The sequence below is a fragment of the Phocoena phocoena genome, chromosome 8, assembly GCF_963924675.1.
Source record: "Phocoena phocoena chromosome 8, mPhoPho1.1, whole genome shotgun sequence".
Taxonomy (NCBI): domain Eukaryota; kingdom Metazoa; phylum Chordata; class Mammalia; order Artiodactyla; family Phocoenidae; genus Phocoena; species Phocoena phocoena.
In genome coordinates, this window is record NC_089226.1 from 12,693,901 (window position 1) to 12,706,226 (window position 12,326).

Below are 12,326 nucleotides of genomic sequence, written 5' to 3' on the forward strand. Positions count from 1 at the left end.
GTGGAAGGCACAGAGAGACAGGTTTGGCTCAACAGAGAGGAAAACCGATGGTCGGAGCTATTCAAAAGTGGACTGCGTTGGGCTACCCTGGTGGTGCAGTGGTTGGGAGTCTGCCTGCCGATGCATGGGACACGGGTTCGTGCCCAGGTCCGGGAAGATCCCACATGCCGCGGAGCGGCTGGGCCCGTGAGCCATGGCCGCTGAGCCTGTGCGTCCGGAGCCTGTGCTCCGCAACGGGAGAGGCCACAACAGTGAGAGGCCCGCGTACCGCAAAAAAAAAAAAAAAAAAAAGTGGACTGGGTTATACTGGGGATCCTTGCCACCATCGAGATTTTGTGAATCTAAGTACAAGCAGACAGGCCAGGTGAAGCACTTGGAGAGTCTGTGGCAGACAAGAAGCAGGTACCCTGGTGAACATGGGCAGTTTCAGGAAAGAGCTGGAAGCAGGTGGCAGGGTCCCAGCTGGGAGGCTGGGTCCAGATTCAGGTCCCCAAGCTCTACGAAGACTAAGACAAGCAAGGTCTGATCAGAGTCCCACGGGAGCTCAGAAACAGTCGGAATAAGAAAGTGAGGTTTCAGACTTGATGACGAGACAGAAACTTGAGCACTGCAATGGCCGTACAGCTGGGGGAGGTGACTCTAAATCAACAGCTCGGCGTTTGGATCTGAGGGACAAAGTAAGACCAGCAGACAAGACTCATGTTGATGCTGAGTCATTAACCTGCTGGCTTGGACTACCTCAGAATGGGATGGAGATTAGCCTGTGGACCCCGGGCTTGCCGCAGGGATCAGAGAACCTGGGGACAGGAAGCCAGCAGGGCCAGTGCACTGTCCTTGGCAAGGAACACTTGTTTAGAACTTCCTTTGTGTTGAGTGAGGCCATCATCATCTCTGCCTTCCAACAGCTTTCAAGTCTGAAGCTCCTCTGGACCTCCCTTGGGTCTGCGTCATTCACTCATTCAGTAGACATTTAGTGAGTACCTTCTGTATACCAAGCACTGTCTTACATGCTGGGGAAACAGCAGAGAACAAAACAAAGGGCTTTTTGCCTGATGGGAGCACTCAGATAATAAGCGAATAGGACCCAGTCTGTCAGATGGCGACAAGTGCTATAGAAAAATCAAAGCAAGGAAGAGAGAGACAGAGAGATGGTGAGCAGGGCATGACCTACAGTAAGTGAGAGAGTGAACCATGCAGACATCTAGGTGAAGACTGTTCTAGGCAGAGAGAACACCAAGGAAGCCAGGGGGAGGGGCTGGTGTGGAGTGAACAAGAGGCAGAGGAGTAAGAGATGAGAACAAATAGTCATAGAACAGTGGGGCAGATCGTGGAGGGCCCTGTGGGAGGGACCCCGTAAGGACTCTTTCTTTTCCTCTGACTTGAGATGAGATGAGATGAGAAGGCACTGGAAGAGTTGAGCAGAGGACTGATGTGATTCAACTTACATTTTAAAAGAATCATCCTTGCTGCCATTTTGAGAAACAAAAGTGACAGTAAGAGAGAAGCACAGAAACTAGTAGGAAAGCTTTACAGTGATCCAAGGGAGAGAGAATATTGTCTCGGAACGGGAAAGCCACAGCGGAGGTGGCCAGGAGTGGTTGGGTTCTGGATATACTTGGAAGGTACAGCAAACAGGATTTGCTGATGGGAAGGGTATGGGATATCAGAGAAAGGTGGGGTCAAGCGTGACTTCAAGGATTGGAACCTAAGTCCAAATAGAAAGAATGGCGTGACCATGTATGCAACAGGGGAGACGGTAGGAGAAGCAGGCTTAGAGGGGCACAACGGGGGAGACGGTAGGAGAAGCAGGCTTAGAGGGGCACATCAACAGTTTGGACAAGTCAAACTTGAGTTTCTCTTAGACATCCAAAAGGGAATGAGGAGTAGGTGTGTACGTTTGGAGTTATGGGGAGAAGTCAGAGTTGGAGATGAGACCAGAGAGTCACCGCATCGAAAGCCATGAAACTGAATGAGATCACTAGGGAGTGGGTGGAGAGAGAAGAGGTCTAAGGACAGAACCCTGGGGCACATCCGTATTCAGAAGTCGGACATACGAGAAGGAATCACCAAAGGAGCCTGAGAGCCCAATGAGGGAGGGCAAGAACCAAGATGGAGTGCGACCCAGAAGCCGAGAGAGAGAAGCGTCGCAAGGAAGAGCGATAGAAAGACTATGTCAAATGCTGCCTGTGAAATGAGACCTGGGGACAGATGACTGGATGAGGCCGTGGGGGCACCATGGATGGGGGTGAAAATCTGATGGGAGGGAGGCCTATCGACTGGGTAAGAGAGGAGAGGAAATGGAGATAGCTTTGCATAAGAATTCTTTTGCAGAGTGTCTCTGCAATGGGAAGGAGAGAAACAGGGGGTTAGCTGAAGAAGGATGTGGGGTTAAGGGAGGTTTTTAAGATGGGAGATCATTCAGATCCACTAGCCAGTAGCGGGGACCATTACCTCAGTGTGAAAAGCCCGCGACACCGGAAAGGTAGAGAGAATAGAGCCCAGTCTCTCAGGATGCTGTTAGGCTGGTGGGACGGATGAAATTCAAATAAGGTTTTTTAAATGTTTGCAAAAATTGGCGGGTGTGCATCAGTGAAGACACTGCAACCCGTGCGTGACTGAGTCAGCATGTGTACCTCTCGCGCTCTGAGAATTCTGGAAGTAAGAGCTTTCCAAACCGGGTGTGGATTCTCGGCTCTTAGAAAGAGGTGAATTTAAAGCAGGATTTAGAAAAAGGGGAGAGACAGCATTTGGTGGAGGAGTGGAGAAGTGTGCTCCAGGCAGGGGAAGGCTAAGAGACGCCAACGGTGCCATTCCCAATAACAGGTGTCACTTTCCTAGCACTTACTGCACGCCTGACACTACTCTAAGTGCTTTCTAGGTAATAACTCATTGAATTCTCATAAAAACATGAGGTAGCAACTACTGTCATCCATGTTACAGAGGAAAAAATTGAAGTACCAAGAAATGAAGTTCTCGCTCAAGGTCATATAACTAGTAAAGGGTGGTGCTTGGATTCAAACCCAGGCAGTCTGGTTAGAGCACAGGCTCTGGCGTCCACCTCTACACCATGATGGAGCCTTCCTGAGCCAACCCCAGTGCTACCCAGAACACATCAGGCTCTGTGGTGTCCCCCTTGCTCTCCAGACTCCTATCAGCTTGGAATAGCCATAGAAGGCAACTGGGTGAGTCAGGACAGAAGGGGCTAAGGGAAGAGGGAAACACATGGGGGACCCTCTGACGGGCTGTCCCAGGTGGTCACCCACCCCCAGTTACGTTGGTTTTCCTCCTGAGTCCAGCACGGTGGCACTACCTCCCGGTCAGGGGCTGGGCACGGCCCCGGCATGGCCCCACCAGGCACCGGCTGAGCCCAGACTGGATGAGTCGGCCCCGCCCTCTGCATCACGCCCCTCGTCGGTGTGGGCTTCAGCGGCAGCGGACCCCCCACAAGCTGATCGGCTCCGAACTCAGCTCGACGGGAAGAAACACACACCAACAAGACACAGAGGGGCTGCTGGCCAGCCCGACAGCTATCGGCAGCCCCCGCCCAGCTATCTGCCCCCGCATCCAGACTAATGAGACCTAAGTGTGACCGCTGTCTTGCCTGCAGCTGAGCTGCGAGGCTGTGGGCGGGATGCGCGGGCCCCGCCGAGGCACACACGTGTCTCCCGCCCACTTGGGCTCACACACACTCAGGCGATCAGCTGAGAGCAGGCGGCAGCCTCTGTGCTTCTCCGACACCTCGGCGGTGGCCGCAGGGAGAAAAGAAACACCCAGACAGGTCTATACCAACAGAGTAAGGAGACTCAGTAGGGCTTCATGTCTTATCTGGCTCAAGCAACTGTGGCCGAATGGGGTCATGGCTTAAATGAGGCAGACGGCTGCCTCCACTCTAAGCTCCCATGAATGGCTGTTAATGAGAACACGAGGATAAGAGGATGCCTCCCAAAGAGTATGAGAACAGACCAAAGGCTAAAGTGTTGTAGCACAGGAGCCCAGCTTGGAAGGGGTCCTGGAGGTACCAGGTCCAACCTCCCACTGACGCTGAACTCTGTCCAGCCCAGCTGTGGGGACCGCGGTATCAGAACAGCCCATTTCACCTGTCGGGTAAACATTTTTTTACATCAAACCCAAATCTCCCTCCATAATTATCATCTCTCCCTACAACAAACCACCCTCCCAAAACTAGAGCTTGCTAATGACTCACTCCCCATCCCAAGACTCTTGTAAACCACTTCACAGAGCTGGAGACAGGCTTTTGAAATTCTGACAAAATATTACCATGCCAGTTCTCTCAAAGCATGTGTGTCTCTGCTAGGCAGGGCTTCATCCAGCAGGACGGAAGATACTGTGGGTCAGCACATGTGTGGAGGGGGCAGAATGAGAGTCCGGGAAAACCAGGCCATTCTAGCACCAATGGACACAGGCAGCCATGTACCAAAATTATTTGGAGATCAGCTCTATGATCTAGGGCTTTTAGCTAGGGAACAAGAGCCACCTCCCTTCTCTCCAATACCCCTGCTTCTGGGACTTTTCCCAGTTTCCTCCTGCAGACTCACCATGACACGTTTAAGAAAACATAATGTTTCCTACTGTCACCTGCCTGTTCTCTTTAGCTCAGCCTGATTTCGTGAGGTCCTGGGTGTCGGCACTCTGGCCCACGGTGGCTTTCCCATCAAGAATGTACTGCTGGGGAACTTCCCTGGTGGCGCAGTGGTTAAGAATCGCCTGCCAGTGCAGGGGACACGGGTTCGATTCCTGGTCCGGGAAGATCCCACATGCCGCGGAGCAACTATACCCGTGTGCCACAGCTACTGAGCCTGCGCTCTAGAGCCCGTGAGCCACAACTACTGAGTCCGCATGCCACAACTACTGAAGCCTGCGCACCTAGAGTCCATGCTCCACAACAAAGAGAAGCCACCGCAGTGAGAAGCCCGCGCACCGCGACGAAGAGCAGCCCCCGCTCGCCGCAACTGGAGAAAGCCCACGCGCAGCGACGAAGACCCAATACAGCCAGGAAGGAAGGAAGGAAGAAAAAGAAAGAATGAATGTACTGCTGGGACTTCCCTGGCGGTCCAGTGGTTAGGACTCCATGCTCCCACTGCAGGGGACATGGGTTCGATCCCTGCTCAAGCAACTAAGATCCCACAAGAGGCGCAGTGAAAAAAAAAAAAGAACGTACTACCAACAGCCTAGGCTATTCAGGACTCCGCCACCTCGGCTGTCCTCTGGTCCTCTGACTGGACGCAATAGGCCAGGCCCCCTTTGTTGCTGCCTGGGACATGTCCTATCCTCTTACTGCCCTCCATGCGAGCTTGCGCAAGCCCCAAACTCTGTGAAGCTCAGCCTCCTCTACCATAAGATGTGTTTACTTCTACCGACCTTGCAGCTTGTTGGGGAAACTGAATTAACACGTGTGTAAGAACATGTTATACACTGTAAACCGTGGCACCAATGTCACCAGGCAGTTGGGAGTCAGGAATCCTGGCACTGCCACAGTGGCCTTTGCCAACTCACTTTGCCTACTGGGACCCCAGTTTTTCACATCTGTGACATGGAGCACCTAGGCCTAATTCATCCCTCACTTCTCAGCAGAAGAGACTATGGCCGGAGCCTGTAGTTCACAAGTGGGTTCTGGAAAGGTTGAGAGAAGATAAACGTCTTCCAAGTATCCGGTGTGGTGCTCCTGGCAGCAGACCAAGCAGCAGGCGAAGACAGATGACTCCACACGGTACACTGGCCTGGATGCCTTGCTAACGGCAGCCAAGTCTCCCTCATCCCTCTGAAGATGTGGTGGCAGCAGGGGTGGGGCAGGAAGGAGAGGAGAGACAGCCTCGTGCAAGCACACATGCGGGCAGACACCCTCATGGACTGTCTTTGACAAAATATTTACTCTTGCAAATACGTATTTTGTACACTTATTGTTATATAAAACCAGTTGGCATTTTTGAGCACTGACCAATATCTGGGAGAAGAGAAATTTGAAAACTGACAGGTCAATTCAAGATTCAAAACTTGCCATTAGATAGCTCATCCTGCAAACATTTCCAAAGAAGTACCCCTATGGGCCAGGCACTGTGCTAGACCCAGGAATACAGACATAATAAGAAAGACACAGATCTCCTAAGGTGATCGTCAGGGGAGGGATCTGTGTCCCAGAAAGCTTTGTGCGTGGATTCCGTCTCTAGATGACAGATGAAGGAGAAAGTCATCTATTTGTCACTAATGTGAAAGACCGACTGATTGCTTATATGGGTGACTCAGTGTGGCAGAGAGATCAAGAGTTACACACTGCTCGAGATCTCATAAATCACATCACGTGGTCACAGTATGAAGGGGAGCCCACTACTCAAAAAAAACCCACAGCGAGTCCTCGGCAAGGCACAGAATTCTGTTGGTATATTTGGATCTTGGTGTGTCCGATATATTTAATACATAGCAGAACAGGATAAGAAAACCAGTGCTTTTTATTCCTCCCCCTTGCCTCCCCCAATTCTTTTATTATCTTCATCTTCATAACATTTGAATGTTCTATGTTTAACATTCTCTCTGCAGGACTTGGAGCTCATTGAGGGAAACCACCTCAGTAAGAAAATGGGAGTTATAAAGTGCTTGGGGTCCTAGTAAGACGGAGTGTCAAATAAATCCAAGCTCTCGCTGCTTCACCTCACAGGGGAAACTTCAACAAGAAAGAGGTTCAATCGCTACAATAACCTGCTGATGTCTAGTGCCACCCACGCTGAGCAGGACTCTGTACCACCCTGAGCGAGCCTTTCAAATCCCCAGGCCTCAGTCTCCTCATCTGTCTGATGGACTTTGTCTGGGTCCTTAGGAAATTATTTGGGAGTAAAAGAATCAAAAAAGAGCAACAGACTACAAAAGCAATAATGATTCCATCTTTCAATTCCTTTGCCAGATAGAACACAATATATTTAATGTGACTGCTGTGATAATGGGATAATCCCAAATGTCTCCAGGGGTGTAAAGCTGCAGTACAGCAAAGAAGAAAGAGAAGCTTTGGAGACAGGTTCGAACTGCAGCCTCTGTGTGACCTTAGATGAGTTATTTAAACTCTCCAAGCCTCTGTTTCTTCATCTATAACACCTGGTCGTTAATTCTGATGTGAAGATTGCCTGAAATATGTGAAACACCTAGCACAGTGCCTGGCAGAGTGGTAATTATTAGGGGGATCATTATTATTTAGCGCTGTGTCCTCAGTGTTGGCACATAGCACTCAATAAATACTTGTTGAGTGGATTCATACATGAATAGTTGAATCCCTCTTTTTACCATCATAGCCAAAACTTGCCTTAGAACCCAATCAGGATCTCCAGCCCCGTTCCTCTTTTCCCTTTTAAGTAAGACAGATAGATGGACATATTCCCTTTCTCCTCCTTCTCCTTTTTCTTCTACTTCTTCCAATAAGTCTACCTCTCGAAGCACAGGGAAGACCAGAAGAAACCTTAGAACAATGACGCTGCACGTGCTCTTGGCGAATCACATCTCGCAAGGGCCGTGGACTCATCCACCCACCCATTCACTGAGTTTGTGTGATATCCTCGCATACGTCAAGTGGCGGGACCTGTGTTACGTGGTCGATCTCCCTTGGAATTCAGAATCTGGTGGGAAAATGCCATAACACTCAGAGCACAACCCAGTAAGGGTGCTGGAACAGGGGAATGGGAGAATGGTTGGAAAGAGATGATCTGACTGCCACCAGCCCCGCCCCCTACTTGCTGTGTGACCTTGGCCAAATCACCACCCCCTCTGAGCCTCCCTCCTCATCTGCGAAATGAGCAGGTTGGAAAATGGAATCCATAGAATCCTTTACGGTTCTAAGATATGATGATGATCCCTTTAAGTCATGGAGGGCTGAAGAGATGGTGAGGGTGGTCTTCTCGGGGCATTTATTAACTGGCGGCTCTCACAGTCATCACTCAGAGGACCCAGAGGGACAGAAGCAAAATCAAAAGACATTTTCAGAAGACAGATGACTGAAACAGGTTGACATATGTGTGAGAGTTTGGGGAATTTATGCGGGCAGCCTCGCCATCATAAATAAAATCCCTTTCCCCCTCCCAAAGCCTCATTCGTTGAGTAAACACCGGACACTGTAATAGACAATTTGGCTGTATCTCCCTCCCCGTGCCTCACTTGAATGAAAACCAGCAGTCCCACGGCAGGGTGGTGGGCTCGCCACCTCTTTCCAAACGTCCACGTTGTCACCAGCTGACAAGCGGGGCGGGGGTTGGAGCAGGCGGGGCAATTTATCTCCGAGATTCCCGGTCCCTCCGTGCAGCCTCACTCCCACAGCCATCTACTCTGAGGCTGGAGGTTTGGGAGGAACCCCAGAAGGATCAAATGTGGGGAGAAGTGACCCGTAGGAAGTGGGGGAAGGAGCAGCAGCCCCTCCCTTTCCTGCGAGCCTCTGGAGGACCTGGGGGACACGTCGCCGTCAACGCTGGTCCAGCCCATCTGTGTGCAAGGCTGCCTGCCACTAAGCACAGCTACTTGTGTCTTCTTGACCTACTTCTCCTCCCATCTCTGCCCTACTCCACATCCCCTCTGGAGTCCGTGTAATTAGCACCTTTCCATCCATAAAGCTCCCGGCTCCCAGGATAACCAAGGAGACAGCAAAACAAGCCCTGGCATTGCTGTTGTGGCTTTTCTTTACTTTCCTCTGTCTTTGCTGGCTTCACTCTGCTTCCTGGCCTCTGGAGACTAGGCCCAGTCTGACCTTGCCAGCCAGCAGGGCCCCTGGCTGGAGATCAGCTGGACGTAGCCTGGCATGAACCAGAACGAGTGCCAGCAGAGAGGACAGAACTGGACAAGCATTGTTCCAAGTGTGGGGATGGGAGCCTGAGGGGCCCTTTGAAGCCCTCCACTGTCGCACAGCAGGCCGGACAGGGATCTGTCAGCTCCACTTTCTGCTTCTCTCCCGGGGGACAAGTGTCAGGAGAGCCGAGGCCGCGAGGAGCTGCCAATTCTGGCTCAATCCCTTTCCGCTTCCCATTAGCCACAAATGGAAATTGATGGGTTACCGCTTTAGCCACTTATTTAGAGGAGGAGAAAACCTCACAGCAAATGCTGAATAACTGGAGGCATCTTATAAATTACGCATCTTAAGGATATGAACTGTTTTACATTGCTGCTAAACAGAATTAAATGAGGTTTTGAAGTTTCAGTAGAAGTGAATGGGGAAGAGGGAGGGAAGATTTTGTTTTTAATTCCTTTTTTCGAGTATGCAGAGTGGTGACCGAAGGCAGGGTGAGGGGAAGAACTGAGTCACTGGTCTTTGTTTCTGATTCCAATCAGCTGCCACTGTATACGCACGGAGAGACGTGCCCATGTACCCACGACGGAACACGGAGTAACTCGGGGACCTGCAGCTCAGCCTCTGGCCCACGATGCCTGGCCTTGCCAGGGCCTCCTGACCACCCACACCACCATCATGCCCATCTCTGGGACCTTAGAACCAGTCCTAATTGCAAGTAGAGGAATTCGGGAGCTTGAGGCCAAGTCCTTGGGATCCTGCATCATAATCTTCATTCTAAATCATCCTCTAACCCTTTCAGGTTCAAGTTTAGAATCCTGCCTCACTCACAGGTCCACTTTCCCCCCTTCCCACCCCAGTCTGGGCAGAGGGGCTTCACGTGGGCCCCCGTCTGGATAACTTGCCTGGTGTTTGGGTCCCTCTAGGGCTGTTGCTTGGCCTTGCCCGGGGTTCCTGCCATTGGACTGATCTTCTTGTGACCAACACACCTGCCTGGATTTCTCAATGCTGTGCCCCACCTGTCTGTCCACAATGACTCCCTTCCCTATACACATGTACACACCCCAATCCCTGATACCCCACGTCTATCCCAGGCCATCAGATGACCACACATTGTCTGCTGGACTGGACTGTGTCTCCTTGTCTCTACAGCTGGGGCCGTGTCCCCAGGACCCGGATCAGCAGGCAGTGGCCCAGCCTGAAGTTAAGGAGCTTTGCTCAGTCTTGGAGGTGTTGGGGGACAGGGGAGGCAGTCGATTTCTCAGGCACTCCTGGACCCCGGAAAGAGCCAAGTCTTCCGCCAGGCACGGGGACGCTGATGGGGCCAGTGGCGGCAGTGCCTGCCCACACCCAGAACGGGCACCCCCATGACAGCAATGACAAGGGAGGGAGCTGGTGGACACACGACACTGAAGTGCCCTGTCCTTCCTCTCCAGAACCAGGGTAGGGTGAGCAGACACCAAGGCAAAGGCCCTGACAAGCAGCTGGGTCAGGGGCACCAAGAACACTTCATCTGAGCACACCCTCCAGGAAGCCTTCTTGGATTGATCAGAGGAGAGAAGAGATGATCTCTGCTCTGCTCTCTAGCCCCTGGATTTGGAAGCCCCATGGCCATTCCCACCCTCCTTCACCTACAGCTGTGACCAGCTGAGTCCATCACAGACTGCAAAAGGCACTCAACATCGTTTTTCTCATCACAAGAGGAGCTGGGCAGCTTGAGCAGATTGTAGCTGTCAGCCTGTCGGCTGCCTCACCACCACCACCCTTGTCCCAGCCAAACTCAGGGAGGGCAGAGTGCAGGGTCAGATGTCCCCTGCGGACACCTGGGGTGTGGAAGGGGCATCACCCAGGGCCGGGCTGCCTCCAGGGTGCCGTAGGGGCAGCACTTACCAATCCTCAGGGAGTGCGGACTGCAGGCAACCATCACGAGCCACGTGGGAAGCAGCACCAAAGGCGCCGAGACGCGGGGCATCTTCTATAAATCCTCATGGAGCCCTCTGCTGGTCTGGGCATGACATAACTCTGCGGGAGAGTGAGGGAGCACGTGAGTAAGAGTCCTATTGGCCCAGGGGCCCAAGCTACCACCCACACAGCCTCTGTGGAGAGGACCAACACTCCCTCCACGAATCGCTGTGCCTGTAGGGGAGCTCCAGGCCGGCTCCAGGCCTCTGTCCTTCCTGCCTCTGCCCAGACTCACAGAAGCCTCAGGTTCTAAAGCCATCCTCCACCCTGACCGCCATCAAATCAGGGGTTAGGAGGGTGTGACTGTGGTTGAATGATTCATAGGGCTCCACTTTTTAAAAAATGTCTAATTGGGGATGAAAACTTTCATCTGCTCTTAAGAACAGGAGCCATGGGTGAGCAGAAAAGGAGTGGGTGGGAAGGTTAGGCCATCGTCCCGGGCACATCACATGCCCTGCTCTCTGGGGAGTGATGTTGGGGGAGTGATGGGTTCCAGTCCAGCTCCGCCACTTGCCAGCTGGGTGGCTTTTCTCGGTCACTCAACTCCATTTCCCCTCAGGTAGACTTGGCATAACAACACGTGCCTGGATGGGTTGAACTGAGGCCGAGGAGAACACAGGAGAGGCCTGGCCTAGAGCAGGGGCTACATAAATGTCAGCTCCTCCCTGGCCCAGATGGGAGAGGTCGCTTCTCAGCAAATACTGAGGGCAGAAGCGCACATCCCAGGTCGTCAGCTGGTTTCCACATCTGCTGAAAACTAACCCCTCTCCATCCTTCCTCCACCAGCCCCTCTCCCTCCTAAGTCTGGGGTCAAAGCCAGAACCTTGAAGGAGCTGCCTCCCTGCAAGGCAGCATGGGTATTGTCCCTCCCTGAGACCTCCTGGCACCCTGAGATCAGAGTCTGCAGGCCACCAGCCCTGCCCCATCACTGGGGTGAGGGAGAGGCTGGTGAATATGCAAATATGCTAAACCAAGGTCACCTTTGGTTAGGAGACTAGTATTAAAGTGATTCATCCCCCCACCTCCAGACAGACAATCCGATAGAAAAATAGGCAAATGACTAGAACAGACACTTTGATAACGGTATATCAAAAGCTCTTGGAGCACACTTGGAAAGGTATTCAGGAAAATGCAATTTTTAACTGCAAGGAGATATCATTATACACCCACCAGAATGACTTAAAAAAAAAAAAAAGATACTATCAAGTGTTAGCAAAGATGTGGAGCAACTGGAACTCTTCTACTGTGTCAGTGGGAATGTAAGTCAACGTAACTGTTGTGGAAAACTGGTCTATTAGAGCTTTACACATACCCTAATGTCCAGCAACTCTACAATAGGCATTTCCAGTAGAAATGCATGTATACACTCAGCAAAGACATACTAGAACGTTCACAGCAGCACGCTTTGGGTTTGCCCAAACTGAGGGAGAGAGACATTGTCCATTCATACAATGGAATCTTACATGGAAATGAAAATGAACAATCAACAACTCCATGCACCTGTGTGGATGGATCTCACAAACATAACGTTGAGTGGAAGAAACCAGGTACAAAAGAGTATTTACAGTATGATTCTATCTATAAAGAGTACAAA

General features: G+C 51.6%; 1 protein-coding gene across 1 annotated transcript in view; it reads right to left on the bottom strand.

Moving 5' to 3' along the window:
• GRIK4 (glutamate ionotropic receptor kainate type subunit 4) overlaps window positions 1-10,742 on the bottom strand; it is a 315,159-nt gene extending 304,417 nt beyond the window's left edge. Inside the window, exon 1 of the mRNA XM_065882791.1 lies at window positions 10,661-10,742. Coding sequence (XP_065738863.1) covers window positions 10,661-10,742 — 82 coding nt within the window. The remainder of the gene's footprint in view (window positions 1-10,660) is intronic.
• Window positions 10,743-12,326: the final 1,584 nt, after the last annotated feature.